Below are 12,817 nucleotides of genomic sequence, written 5' to 3'. Positions count from 1 at the left end.
TGTAGGCTGCTGAGAGAGTACAGTCCTTCAAAAATTAACTTAAATAAAGGTAGACTTACTGGTTGTACAATGTACTGAAAAAGTACCTGAAAGAGCAACTCAATTCAGGTGATTTTCTTTTAGCATTATTTGCTGCTTTCTTGTTGAGTCAGTGTTGTTAACAGTGTTCCAGTCCCCCAAGGCAGACCCACCCTTGTATCCTGTAGTAGTAGCACACATCACCCCACCCCGCTCCCATGTGCTGCAGGGCCTGTTGGGGTGGTTTAACAACACAACAGTGTGTCTTAAGCTTCTGGTTTCTCCTTAAAAATAACAGACTGCTGGCCCAGGTCTTACTGGTTTGATAATCTCAGGCCAGTGTCTGCTAACTGAGCGAATCTTTGGGAGCTATGGCTCTGTGTTGGCTTAATACTGTGGGGATATGTTCAGTGTGTGCATGCTTAAGGTTGAGTGTTGGGATCCACCATCTTATGTTAGCTGCTGTCTGCTATAGGCCTTTTGAGGCTGACAGTAACTTGAGCACAGTGAGTTGTGTCAGCGTTTTCTTCCCAGAGAGCAACACACTCTGTATTCCCCAGTGAAACTGAGCCTTGCAGCTGCGGTTCCACTCATTTCATATAGCTGAACAGGTAGACATTATTATTCAACACAAAGTATATAACATTTTTGTTGTACGAACTTTAGGTAAATGTAGGACATTGATGTTTCTGAGGTCCAACAAGAGACAGAAGAGGGGTGCACTCATTCACCGTGAATGGTTGTTAAATGATTCATCCATGGAACTTATCCCAGTCATTAATTCATTAGTTCACACTGGAGCATGGGGTAGATGTTCACAAAGCACCCGAGGCTGACTATCTCAGGTTTCTCTGCTCAGAGGCACAGTCTCTCTCTGTTGCTCAGCCTCCTCTCAGATGTGATCTCTGGTGCCTCCATATTGATAGAGCTCCGTTGCCATACCAACCACGCAAGCTGGGAGATTTCTGGTCCAGGCGGCAGCCCATTGTTTGGCCAGGAGGTCATGCATCTCAGAGTCAATGTATTGTTGCAACAAGCTGAGTGTGACACAGCATAATTTCTCCCACATACTGTAGTCCCGGTGAATGTGGCCTTGCTCATCAGCTACCTGACTATACTGTGACACCAACAATTGCAGGTGACAATGTCTGCACTGCAAAGGCTAATTTATTGCAATAATTATAACTTGTGTGTGATAACAATACCATCATATTTAGAAATTAGTTTTGAATGTAAAGATTGATTCAAATGGAGTAAGATGCTGTCATCCCAGCAGTGTCTTTTCTGTCTAAATAAGCAAAGTTGTAGTTTGAGACAGAATTTCTGCTATGTACTAAGTGTATAACAGAGAATCAGGTTAAAGGGCTACTCCAGTGATTTTGTAATGCACTTCCATATAGACGGGGGACTCACAAGGTACAGATTTGAAAAAGAATGATCAAAATTGAAGCAGCAGAAGATGAGATATTCTGACTTTTAATCCCTAAACTGGGTCAAACTCCAAAAATGCCGGATTTCCCATTATGCAACTTTTCATTAGACCCTCCCTGCCTCTTAATTACCCACTTCTTTCACACTCCACACCTCCAGTTTGTAACACAGGCTCCTTTAATATAAAACACAAGAGAAATGCATCTGTTGTTCCTTACTGGGTTGTTTGGAGACATACTGATCTTGTGTGTTTCCTGTAATCCAAGAGAGAGGAGGATAATAGGAAGTTAAGACACTTTACATTCACATTTCACGTCAAAATCTGAGACATCAAATACTTTACCTAACTATTCATTTCAGCTTTAAAAGCATTTGTCGCTTCAATCAATTGACTCAACTCACCCCTATTAAAAATCAAATACTTGCACCTGCTCCCACCATCTGCTTTTACGTCAACAAGAAGAGAGATGTCACCACCCAGTGGTCGTTTGGTATCACTACACACTAAAAGTGGCGGAATGTGCAAGGCAGATTCACAATGAACTGCAGAGGTGCTGATATTACAGAAGCTGTATGATATGTTATGACTGGGCACGTAGCCTTCCTTCTTCTTCTTGATACACTATAGACACATTGAAAAAAACAAAATGAGGGCAGGATTTGTGTGTCAAATTCCCATATATGGCCAGTTGCAAATGCACTTCAGTACACTTAACTTGACTCCAGAATGACTTAAAACTCCACAACAACAGTCTACCTTTCAAATCAGAGCACTGTCTAAATGTTTAGTGAGGCAATGTACACTGTTGGGACGACTCATAAAACGGACACCCTGAACACACCCCGAGCATTGCATACAATCCAGAGCCGCTGACGTAAATGTTTAGGTCTTTCAATAGGGAGGATATTTCCAGTCCTTGAAACTTTAAACACAGCCCGTATTTCACTGTCAGAGAGGAGGCGGCAAGTCAAAGGAGAATAGGGTGTCTTTTAACTTGTGTGTATACCTGAGACGACCTGACCGTCTCTGCTGACCTGCTCAGAGCTCGCTGACCGTCTTACCACTGAAGGTTTTGTCCTCCTTTGTTTTGTCCTGGCGTTCATACCACGACTTTATGCTTCTTCAATATAAATGAAAACTATATTGACAGACACATGTACAAAATACAGACAAAACATATTTTAATGATAACAAGATACATCTGACTTCATGAGTCCAGAGATATTTATAGGATCATATGCCCAATGTCTTACAGGTAAGTTACAAACTTCTAGACCATGTTCTGTATTTTCAAAGGTGAGAGCAGAGTCCTTGTGCTTAACAGAGGAAAAACACATAACGCCGTGATAGAGCACTAACAATACAGGAAACGGGGTCAGTTTTATTTTCCTCTGAACACATTAAGAACAGCCATTCAAGCCACTATATTATTACAAAAAGCCATATCAAACTTAATGACAGAGAGCTGAAACAGATTGTCACTTTACACACATACAGTACATTCTCAATAGGATTAGCTTATGTCTCGCGCTGGGATGTCACAGGGATCCCAACCTCCACAACAGAATAAAAAAAGAAAAGCCTGAAAGCCTCACTGATGATTCAAACACTCTGAGCTTATAACAACCTCTAAATGATTGGGAGGAAAAACATTACCTTACTGTAAGTACATCAGGGAGGGGAAAAAAAGTGAAAAACCCCTGAACTGAGCCACAAAATCTGAGCATGTTTTATTTACTTTTTGCACCAATCGCTCCCCAGCATGTGGTGTAGTGTGCTCACAAACTGCACCTCCACAGCTAAAGCATGTGACTGGCCTGAAATGGTCAAAAGTCTGTGTCTGTGACCTAAAGGAGGGAAAGAAGAAATGTACTAAGAGGAGTAAAGACGGAGTGAATCATCACATGAAGACAAAAAAAAAAAAAAAGTTGACCATGTCTCTCTCCTTCTTGCTCCACTCCTCTCTGCCTCTCTGTGTTGCTGGCTCTTGGCCGTGGCCCAGAGGAATTCTCTGGTGGCCTCGGTAAATATAACATTTAGAATAACAGCGCCAGAGCCCCCGTGTGTGGACTTAACCCAGTTCCTGGGTCCTCGCTGCGTTGCCTGCGGCTCTAACGGGTAGAATAACAGGCCTTCATGTCTCTCCTGACCTAGGTAAGGGACCAGAGAGGAGGAATAAGGGCTAATTTAGAGGGGCCAGAGATCTGGAGGGTTTCTGTCAAGTCTCTTTCCTGCCCACTGGGACACCTCAAAAGGGAAACGTTGCTCTTCTAAAGAAGGGGGCTCAATCTGGTCCTAAGGAGCATGTGGGGATACAGGACTTGGTGCTGTAGCTGATAAGGTAAACCAAGGCTGCTCATAGGAAATATCCTATACAGTGAAGTCTGATTAGAGGGCGACAGCTCTGGTGACCTGGTCTTATTTCTTAACCTGCAACACAAACTGACAATCAACCAAAGTGCAAAATCTAAGATTTTTGTGGCTCAACATCATCGTAAAATAGCTTGACATTAAATCTCCCCATGACACAGTATCATCCATTCACTTAAATCACAGAGAAGCGGTCGCTGTGGACAATAACAAGTTTAGGCACCTTGATGTGTGTGATTTTACATTTGAAAGGACTTGAGCATCCTCCCTTTGCTGCAGTTCACCGATAGCCGACAGTTAGATGGAAAACCAACTCAAAAGAGAATGTATAACGTTTGACAGTTTGTGAACAAGAACATTAATGTCTCCTGAAGCTATAAACATGACATTAATCTACAATGTCACTGAGACACCGCTTTCTGAAGCTCTATTAACAATGAATGAGAGTGGTGTGATTACTTTCTGCATCCAAATGAGACACATGTCGGAGTTTGTCTTATACTTATGAAACAAAAAGAGTCCATAAAACGGTTACATCTCCCATTCATTGCTGCCCAGACAGCGGTCCTTAGCGACATCATAGATCAGTCTTGGCTCTCTTATTTCTAGCTTTGTGAGGGACTTATCAATACATACACGTGTGAAATAACTGTCCCTATTCATAGTATTACATTTGCATCCTCTTTAAAATTGATTTTTTCACTTTAAGAACACACAAAGTTTGTTGGCTTCGTGGCCATCATGCACTACAATTCATATGTGCCAGAACTGGACTTGAAACCTGTACAATTTGTATTTAATCATCAAGTATCTATAATTATAATACACACATTCCCACTCTGAAACAACAAATGGTGTATGTTACATATCTACAGACCGATGTGATGGGTGCAATACTGTGAAGAGAACGGCAGACAGCACACCATATACTATGTCATCTATAGTATATCAGTATTGCATATTGTAACTATATTTATACATGTTTATATAAATATAGATAAGTATATTTCTATGTACATTTTGATATTTCAACATTGCATAAAGAATAAAATAAATAATACAAATATAATCAAATCTTACAGTAAGTAGGATTTGATAAATGCTATATTAGAGCCAAAATAGTCCTAAGAGTTGAAATAATCATGATAATAACAATTATTATTCCATTTAAAAAAAATTGTGGCCTACAGTCTGGCATAACAGTACGAGCTACACCACAATTACCCTGCAAGTTTACCATGTGGGACTGCTGGAATGACTGGAGAGGGCGGAATAAGGACAGGAAAGGTCAGGGCTTGTTTCCTTCTGCTCAGTCTGTCTGGGAATTTGTGTGTGTGTGAGGTTGTGTTTTTGTGTGGATGTGTGCATAAGTCTGCAAGTGTGGATTTTAAATGTTGTGGGGGGGGGTCAAAGGTCGGGACAGTCTTCTGCGCTTTCACCTCCGGATGTCGGTGGCCTCGGTGTCTTCCTGCTCAGCCACGACTCCAGCCTCTGGACTCTGGCGGCGGGGTCCCTGGTTGCGATTGCGTGGGTGGGCATTGAAACCCGCCTTACCGGGTTTGTCCTTGTCGCCCTGCCGCGGGGGGCGAGTGTGCTCGGGCTCAGGGTGGGAAGGAAAGGGGTGGCGGTGGTGCTCGACGGCGGAGCCAGCGGGAGACGGGGCCAGGGAGGAGCAGAGGCTCAGGCTGTCGCACAGAGCCCCCCAGTTCTGCTCGCACTGTAGCCGGACACTCCGTGTCAACGCCTCCTTCACCTCCTCTCCGCAGCTCAGGAGGATATTCACCAGCTCCACATATGGACTGGGCAGAGAGAGGCAGATGACTCACATGAAGCTTGTGATTTAACATTTGGAAGCACAATAGATCTAGGTCTCGGAAATGACAGGAATAAATGGGATGGTACTATTACTATGCATGGAAGAACAGAACAGGCTCAAACTGGCAGAAGAGTCCAGTGAAGGTAAACAATCGGAGATAACAGAGAAGGGACAGGCGAGAGAAAATACATTCAAACATGCTGTCCAGACCAGCCACTCACCCTTTAGGGAAGAGATCTTGGAAATGGATCATCTCAACCATGACAGCCACGTTCTCCTTAGCAGCAGAGCACAGGTTGTGTTTGATGTAGCACTCTCTCTGGAGCTGGAACACCATCTCTTTAATGGACACGCACTTCCTGCTGATACAACTGAACTTGTGCCGTAGCCCATGCGCCATACATTTCAGAGCATCCTTGATGAAGGACTTCCCCTGTGTGCACAGAGAGACACAATGTGGAGTGAACTCTCAAGACAAAGTCCCTTGAAGTTGTTGAAACTTGAGAGTTCACACATCAGCCAAAGAAAATACTTTGGCTATTTTGACTTCTATATTACTTACACATAATAGTTTTGGTGCTTTAGAGATGCTGTGCACCTGTTTCAGTGTGTTGAAGTGTGTGGTTATGTTAAAGCAAACACCGTATGAATGTGGAACTATAGGCTTCTAATATAGAACAGGGTGATGAAATTCTGCTTGAATAGCACTAAATCGTGTTATTCTTTGGCTGAAATCTTCTGGGTTTGTCTGCCAAAGATGTCAGCTCCTAGTATGTGACCCTATAGACATTAGGACCCCAGTCAGGCCTGGCTTGGCTGGGCTTCAGCCTCCACTATGTATGAAAAGGGAGCTAACTGGGCTTCTGGCCAACTGGCTTGTGACCCTTGGTCCTAACTGTACACGCATCAGTCCACTGAGAGGGGAGATGAACTTCCCGAGAGAGAAAAGGAGATCATGAGATGAGTGTATGTACAATCGCACTTCTAGAAAAACTGATATGTTTTGGGGTATGTAGGGGGGAAAAAAACGAACAAGTAAACAAACTTATTCATGGATGACAAGCGTGGAGCAGTGAACCGGTGAAAAGGAAAAAAGGAATGTTGCCTCTGATTACACCATTTCTGCAAACACACAGACAGACTAGTTTAGTACCTGAGAGTCAAATTTGCCAGCGTTGTGCAGGAACGTCATGCAGATTTCCTGTAGCCCTCGTATCTCGCAGGAGTTATTCTCAAAGCACTCAAACACACCACAGCCGACATCCCCTGCACTCACCAGGCAGTGCTGGATCTCAGCTGGAAAGAGAGAACAGGTTAGGGGAGGGACCTTATCATCTGTTCACAGCAGAGACAGCAGCAGATTGTTACAGGCGGCGTTTGGCAATGAAGACCATATGGCTGGAAGGCACAACTCCACTTCAGCACTGATTGCTGCACGAATCACAAAGCTGATGTGGCATATAACTATTTCCACAGACACGGGCGGGCTGGTGTGTTCATGACCTAGAGTCTAAGAGAGAGAGAAGGGATGCAGGGCGAAGAGGGTGGGGGGGTGGGGGGATGAGAAGAAGTCTAATTTCCCAAGCTGAGGGGTTCCTGCAGAGCAACACTTGGTGACAGATATTACTGTGTCATTCTGCACCACAATCCATCTGCGCTGCCTAGCATTGAGATGGGATGGTGCATTGCAGATGCAGCCTTGACTACTTGTGGAGGAAACACAAACGCAGTTGTTTCCATTGTCTGTCAGCTGAATGTGCATCAACAAGTCTCTCATTATTGCATTCGAAGATGAACTACGATTGCATACTGACATCGCAATATTAAAAAAATGAGGGGGGACAACAGCATCAATGCAGGCGAAAAACATGGGAAATATGTAACTGTATGTCATACATAATATCAGCTCCTGCACACCACTAGCCCTCAGATGCCCCTTTTCTCGTCACTGTAGCCATGAGAGACAGGAATAAAAGACTGAGGACAGAAATGACCAAGAGACAGTGAAGGTCTCTCTTTTGGCCCTGCATTTCTCTCAGAGAGAGTGCATTATGAGACATCTGACTGCCAGCAGGGGACCTGTCACAGAAACTGTTGCTTACCTTATGTGACATCCTTGTGAGTGCTTCATTCCTGCCATATTAATATGGCAAATTGCTGGTTAGGTTGTGAGCCAGCAGGCCGTCTACAGTTTCAGTTTGGCTGTTGACCTAAGTAAAACATAATTACACGCCTGATTCGTCTTGGAGCTGATAACTGATGGGCTTAAGAATATTTTTTTCCTTCAGTCGGAAGTGCGCACCAGTTGCGTAAAGAAGACGGTGTTGACCACTGCAAATAAAGGATTAAAGGTGACTTATTAGAAATCACGCTTGTCAACAAAGAGCCTCTGTTGGGGGGCAGTAGTAGGGGGGGGGGGGGGGGGGCAGAGCTGCTGCGGGGTTTTGAAGGCACAGAGTTGAACTTTAGTGCGCAGGAAAAGTGAGCCGCTGTCAGCAGTGCTTGTTTTGGCATCACGGGAATGTGCTTGGATCGTACGAGCTTGGCCGCAACGTGCATTGAATTACACAGTGGTGTTACCAGGGTCTCTGCTGTGAAACCTGCATTGGAGTTCGTCCCTATTTTGCAGTGTGGAGGCAAGATAACAATTATGCTGTAATATTTTTGACACAGGTTCACATAGGGGGGGGGGGGGGGGGGGTCGCAAGTCATGCAGCGTATGAGGGGAAAAAACAGCCATTATAAAAGACAAGTTCCAGGGGGGAAGGCAGCAGCCCAACGTGGTGTTAGTGCTTTGTGTTAATTAGGCAAATCACACCTTGGCATTTAAGCAATCTTTCCCCAAAAGATTGGTTCAGTAAATAAACTGCTGCCGGCCAGCCACCACACTACTATAACCATGACTGACCTGCATGGACACATCACCAAACATTCATCTAAACAGACAGCATGGACGACACATGCAAAAGCCAGATTTCTTCCAGAAAACCACTGAAACTGTTACCTATAACTGGCGCACACGCGTCCACCAACGCGCGCACACACCTAGATGCGCCGCCGTATACATTACCTATTACCTTGTGCCGTTCTATTAATAGTTTACTAACATATTGGATTTCTGTCTGAGAGTATTTACAAGATATCGTCTTTCTGAGTAATCGAAAAGGGTCACTCGTGTGCGCCGTAGCGCCGGGGTTTGAGTGAAAAACAGCGGATTGCTCAAATCGAGTCCCCAGCATGGTTTAATTTGCAGCCACAGAAACACGTGTACTGACAAACCCCACGTAGATGTGTGAGCAGCCACCACGAATCTCCACAGTCGTATCTCTAGTAACACTTATTTCTTACCTGTGTTCTGCAGGGAGAGGCGCCCTTTCTGGCTCGCAGGCTTCTCCGGGAGGCTCTCGTGGATATCAGTATTATCCGATCCCACTACTTGCTCCAGCACTGACAAAACCAGCAGCGCCACGGCCAGTTTGACCAACATTGCGTCTCTCAGACAGCGCGCCTCGATTCCCAGCAAAGATCCGGCAGTGTGTGTGTGTGTGTGTGTGTGTGTGTGTGCGTGTGTGTGTGTGTGTGTGTGAGGGTTCACCTTGGATCAGTGATCAGCGCAGCTGCGGCTTGGTGTCTTATGGGGGCAGCTGTGGGACTGAATGCATGAGCTGGAAGGGATGCTGCCTATATTTCTCAGAGCCCCGGGTGTCAATTTGGATGAAGGAGTTAAGCAGGTGTTGTCGGTTGGGGCTTCACAACCAATCAGAGACGCAGACATCCACGTCCAAGGTTTTAGGGGAGTGTCCAGTGAAAGTCCCCTTTTTGCAATAAAACTGGCGCCATAAAGCAATATTCATGAGTGACTGGACTGTGACAGCTCCGGGATGATCAAGCAGTGTCTCACAAACCAAATCTGCAAATGCCAATAATAGAATGTCCCATTACACACATAGGCATTGTGATGATCTTCGCATATATTGCAAGATAACGTACAGTTCCTGCCTGCTGCAGCAGTGAAAAGTCAATAGAAAGTCTGTTTTTGCCATAAAAGTGGAGCATTTATTTAGACTATAAGGCTAAGTATGAGAGCAGTGGGAGGATCAAGACATACAGAGCTTGCCAACAAACTGGAGAAAATTGAGGCATATGATGTCCAAGTGCTCTACATAAAATAGGCTTAGCTTGTGGGTCTACAACCTACCAAGTCATTAATGCAAGGCAGCAATTAAATTAACAACAGCTCCATAGATGTCCGTAGTCAGTGCTTTCACAGAAAGTGGGTGAAAAGTCTTCTTGAACTACACAGTATAATCTTGCAATCAATGTTCTAATAATAATGATACATAAACAGCAGGATGTCAGAACTTTATCTGATAGTCTGTATTGATTTTGAGATCATGCTATAATAAGACTGCATAAGCTCCTATAAATAGAAAGCCTTTAACTAACTTTTTTTTTATGGGGAAGGTCTGTTACACAATGCCCAGTTTAGTGTGTGACAATGAGGTCTGCTAACCACTACTACAGAGAGTGATCTAAGAATAGAGGACCAACATTGGCAGGGCTGCACATTTGGAGACATTAGAGGAATCTTTTTCAAGAGCAACACTTGAGGATGCCATGTGGAATAACTGCGAGCAGACTGAGCCTGCAGAGGGAACATAAAGTCTCTGTCCTCGAAATGTTTCCAGTGACCTCATGGTGTTACTACTTTCAGGTAAAGGCTTTCTATAGGAGCCGGTGGTGCGATGCAAGCCGGCACGTGGCTTGTGCCGGCTTGTCGTGCCAGAGGGCTACTGATGGACGGGAAATGGTGCTGATGGCAGGAAATGACTATCAGGGTGCAGGGTGGGCAACTGCATTTGGGTCCCGAGCCTCTAGGGGGCCCACCGAAATGAATTGTTCCTTCATTTCCGTAATAACAACATAGCACTAGAGCAACCTCACCATAATAAACCCAACATCCGACCTTCTAAACTTCAGACAAATACACCCACAACTACGGGCAATTTAGATTTTTCTTTTCACCTGACGTGCATGTCTTTGGATCGCAGGAGGAAACTGGAGCACCTGGGGGAGATGAGATGCAAACTCAGCCAGTGGCTTTCTTATCACTGGTGGTTTATTGTTAAAATTATCAGGTTTGAAACAAACTCCACCCTCCACCATAGGGTGGCAGAATAAAGAGGAAACAACGTGGTGCTTTAGTGTCTGCGTGTAATTGGGTGGCTGTGGGGACCCAGTGAAAACCCAGACTCACAGACAAATGCATTACACCACTGCTTAGGCGCCCCATAAACGAACATAGGGAAATGATTGGCCGTCGTGTATGTGTTTGTGTGTGTGTGTGTGTGAAAGACAGACAGAGGTAGAGACAGACAAACAGGCATCTGATCGTGGCCGGCCGAATTTCATAGATCTGTGACTTTGAAATCTGTTTATCGTAACACTTCATTTATTTTCATAAAATCCTTTTCATGGGAAGCTCTGGCTCTGTCTGCTGGAAAAAAAACTTTCAAACCCAGGCTATATTTAGACCATCAATGAAATTAGCCAAGAGCAGGAGTTGGACTCGTGCTCCAACCTAACCAAAATGATGATCACTTATAGCTCTAAATATAGATAATTATTATCTTCAGACTGCAGTATCTATCGTTTTAATTGAGGTTTCTGTGAGTGGAATGAATTTTGGAAAAGTGACCACAGCTAAGCAATGGGAGGTATTTTGGCCAGGAGATGGTGCAGCTAAAAAACCTCAACATTTCAATATTCCCATTATATTCTCATGGTGGATGTGGTAGACTTAATCAGAATTTATGATGATCTTGTCCTACTGAAGTCTCACTTCTTTATGATATTACTCTAATACAAAGACTATGTGATATTAGTATGGCCTAATCTCAATTTAATATGGCATCACTATAGACGTTGTTCTCAATAAAACAAAATTGTTCCAGTCTGTGTGCCACAAATTGGCTTAAGCTCGACGAGCAGAAACGGAAATTGCAATGCAGCAGTATTTTCAAAGTCCACTGGATTTCCAGCGGGCTCACACAGGAGGCTGTAGCGCACCATGGCACGCGTCTGGAGATGGGCTTGGTGTGTTTCCAGTTGCGCCTATACCACAAACTGGAATCTCCTGCTCAATTCACGTCTGTTAAAAACTGCCCACGCTCTGAACACACCCTCGATTTGGCCCAATCAGTGTGCTGCCGTGGACCACAGGCTTGTAATAAAGTGCGTCACCGCTGCCTACTGGTGCTGCATTCAAGTCATATGGGAAAAACTGCTGGAGGTCTTCAAACCAAGGCCAAATGACCATGGAGGTATTCAAGTAGTATGGTTATTTAGAGACTTAAATATTCCTGTTATTAGTATTTTTGTAGCATTTTAATATATTTAGAAGGCATTAGTGAGTTCACAGCAGACCAAATGCCAAATGAAGTCTAACCCTTTCTATTAAACTTCAGTTAGCTTTTTTGACAAAAAAAAAATCACACAAAGGCTTTTAACCACATTTCACAGTCTTCGTGCACGCAGGTGACGCACACACATTCCTGCCAATAGTGTCAAACTAATACACTGATCTACTGGTGGCCAAGAAAGGCAGCAATACCCCAACAAATAAGAAGACTGCTTGCTAGTTGCTTAGTAAACATGGATGTAAACAATGCAGGAAACTTTAAAACTTCTCAACTTTGCAAATGTTTTATGAGGAGGGAAACGCATTCAACACACTTGTTAGAGCTTAAGGATACACACAATGGATTTTGATGAGTAACCCTGAATGTAAACATAACTCCACATGGGCCCTTTAAGACTGGGAAATATGGGTGCGACCCATAAACTAAGAACTGACCAGTAGGTTTAACAAGCAGGTGAATGGTCCTTTTAAAATGTACTTTAAAAGTGGTACTGTAAGTACCATTCGTATTTACTACTTCACTTGAATGCAACACAAAACACCAAGCTTTGGCTCTTAGAACAAGAACATTGAGTGGTTAGACTAGCCAAATGAACGAACATCATAATTTAAAACTTTATCAAGGTTTCAAATAATCTTTGAATTCGCATTTTCCAGAGCAGCTTGCAGTGAGTGAGCAGGCAGTTACTGAAACATATCTGTAAATGCACATATTTTACATATACTATAGTGTTTAAATTCACCTCAACCTCCATTTAGT

The 12,817-nt window shown here is 43.9% G+C and overlaps 1 protein-coding gene across 1 annotated transcript; it reads right to left on the bottom strand.

Moving 5' to 3' along the window:
* Window positions 1-5,255: 5,255 nt before the first annotated feature.
* On the bottom strand, window positions 5,256-9,123 carry stc2a (stanniocalcin 2a). Its single transcript, XM_070913657.1, has 4 exons — window positions 8,985-9,123; window positions 6,790-6,932; window positions 5,858-6,069; window positions 5,256-5,619 (listed from the first exon to the last, which is right to left on the bottom strand). The coding sequence occupies exons 1-4, from the start codon at window positions 9,121-9,123 to the stop codon at window positions 5,256-5,258; spliced, it is 858 nt and encodes a 285-aa protein (XP_070769758.1).
* Between the last annotated feature and the right edge of the window lie 3,694 nt (window positions 9,124-12,817).

This window comes from Enoplosus armatus, chromosome 10, assembly GCF_043641665.1.
Source record: "Enoplosus armatus isolate fEnoArm2 chromosome 10, fEnoArm2.hap1, whole genome shotgun sequence".
Lineage (NCBI taxonomy): Eukaryota > Metazoa > Chordata > Actinopteri > Centrarchiformes > Enoplosidae > Enoplosus > Enoplosus armatus.
Note: the sequence above shows the minus strand (reverse complement) of the source record. Positions and strands in the feature narration are given on the sequence as shown.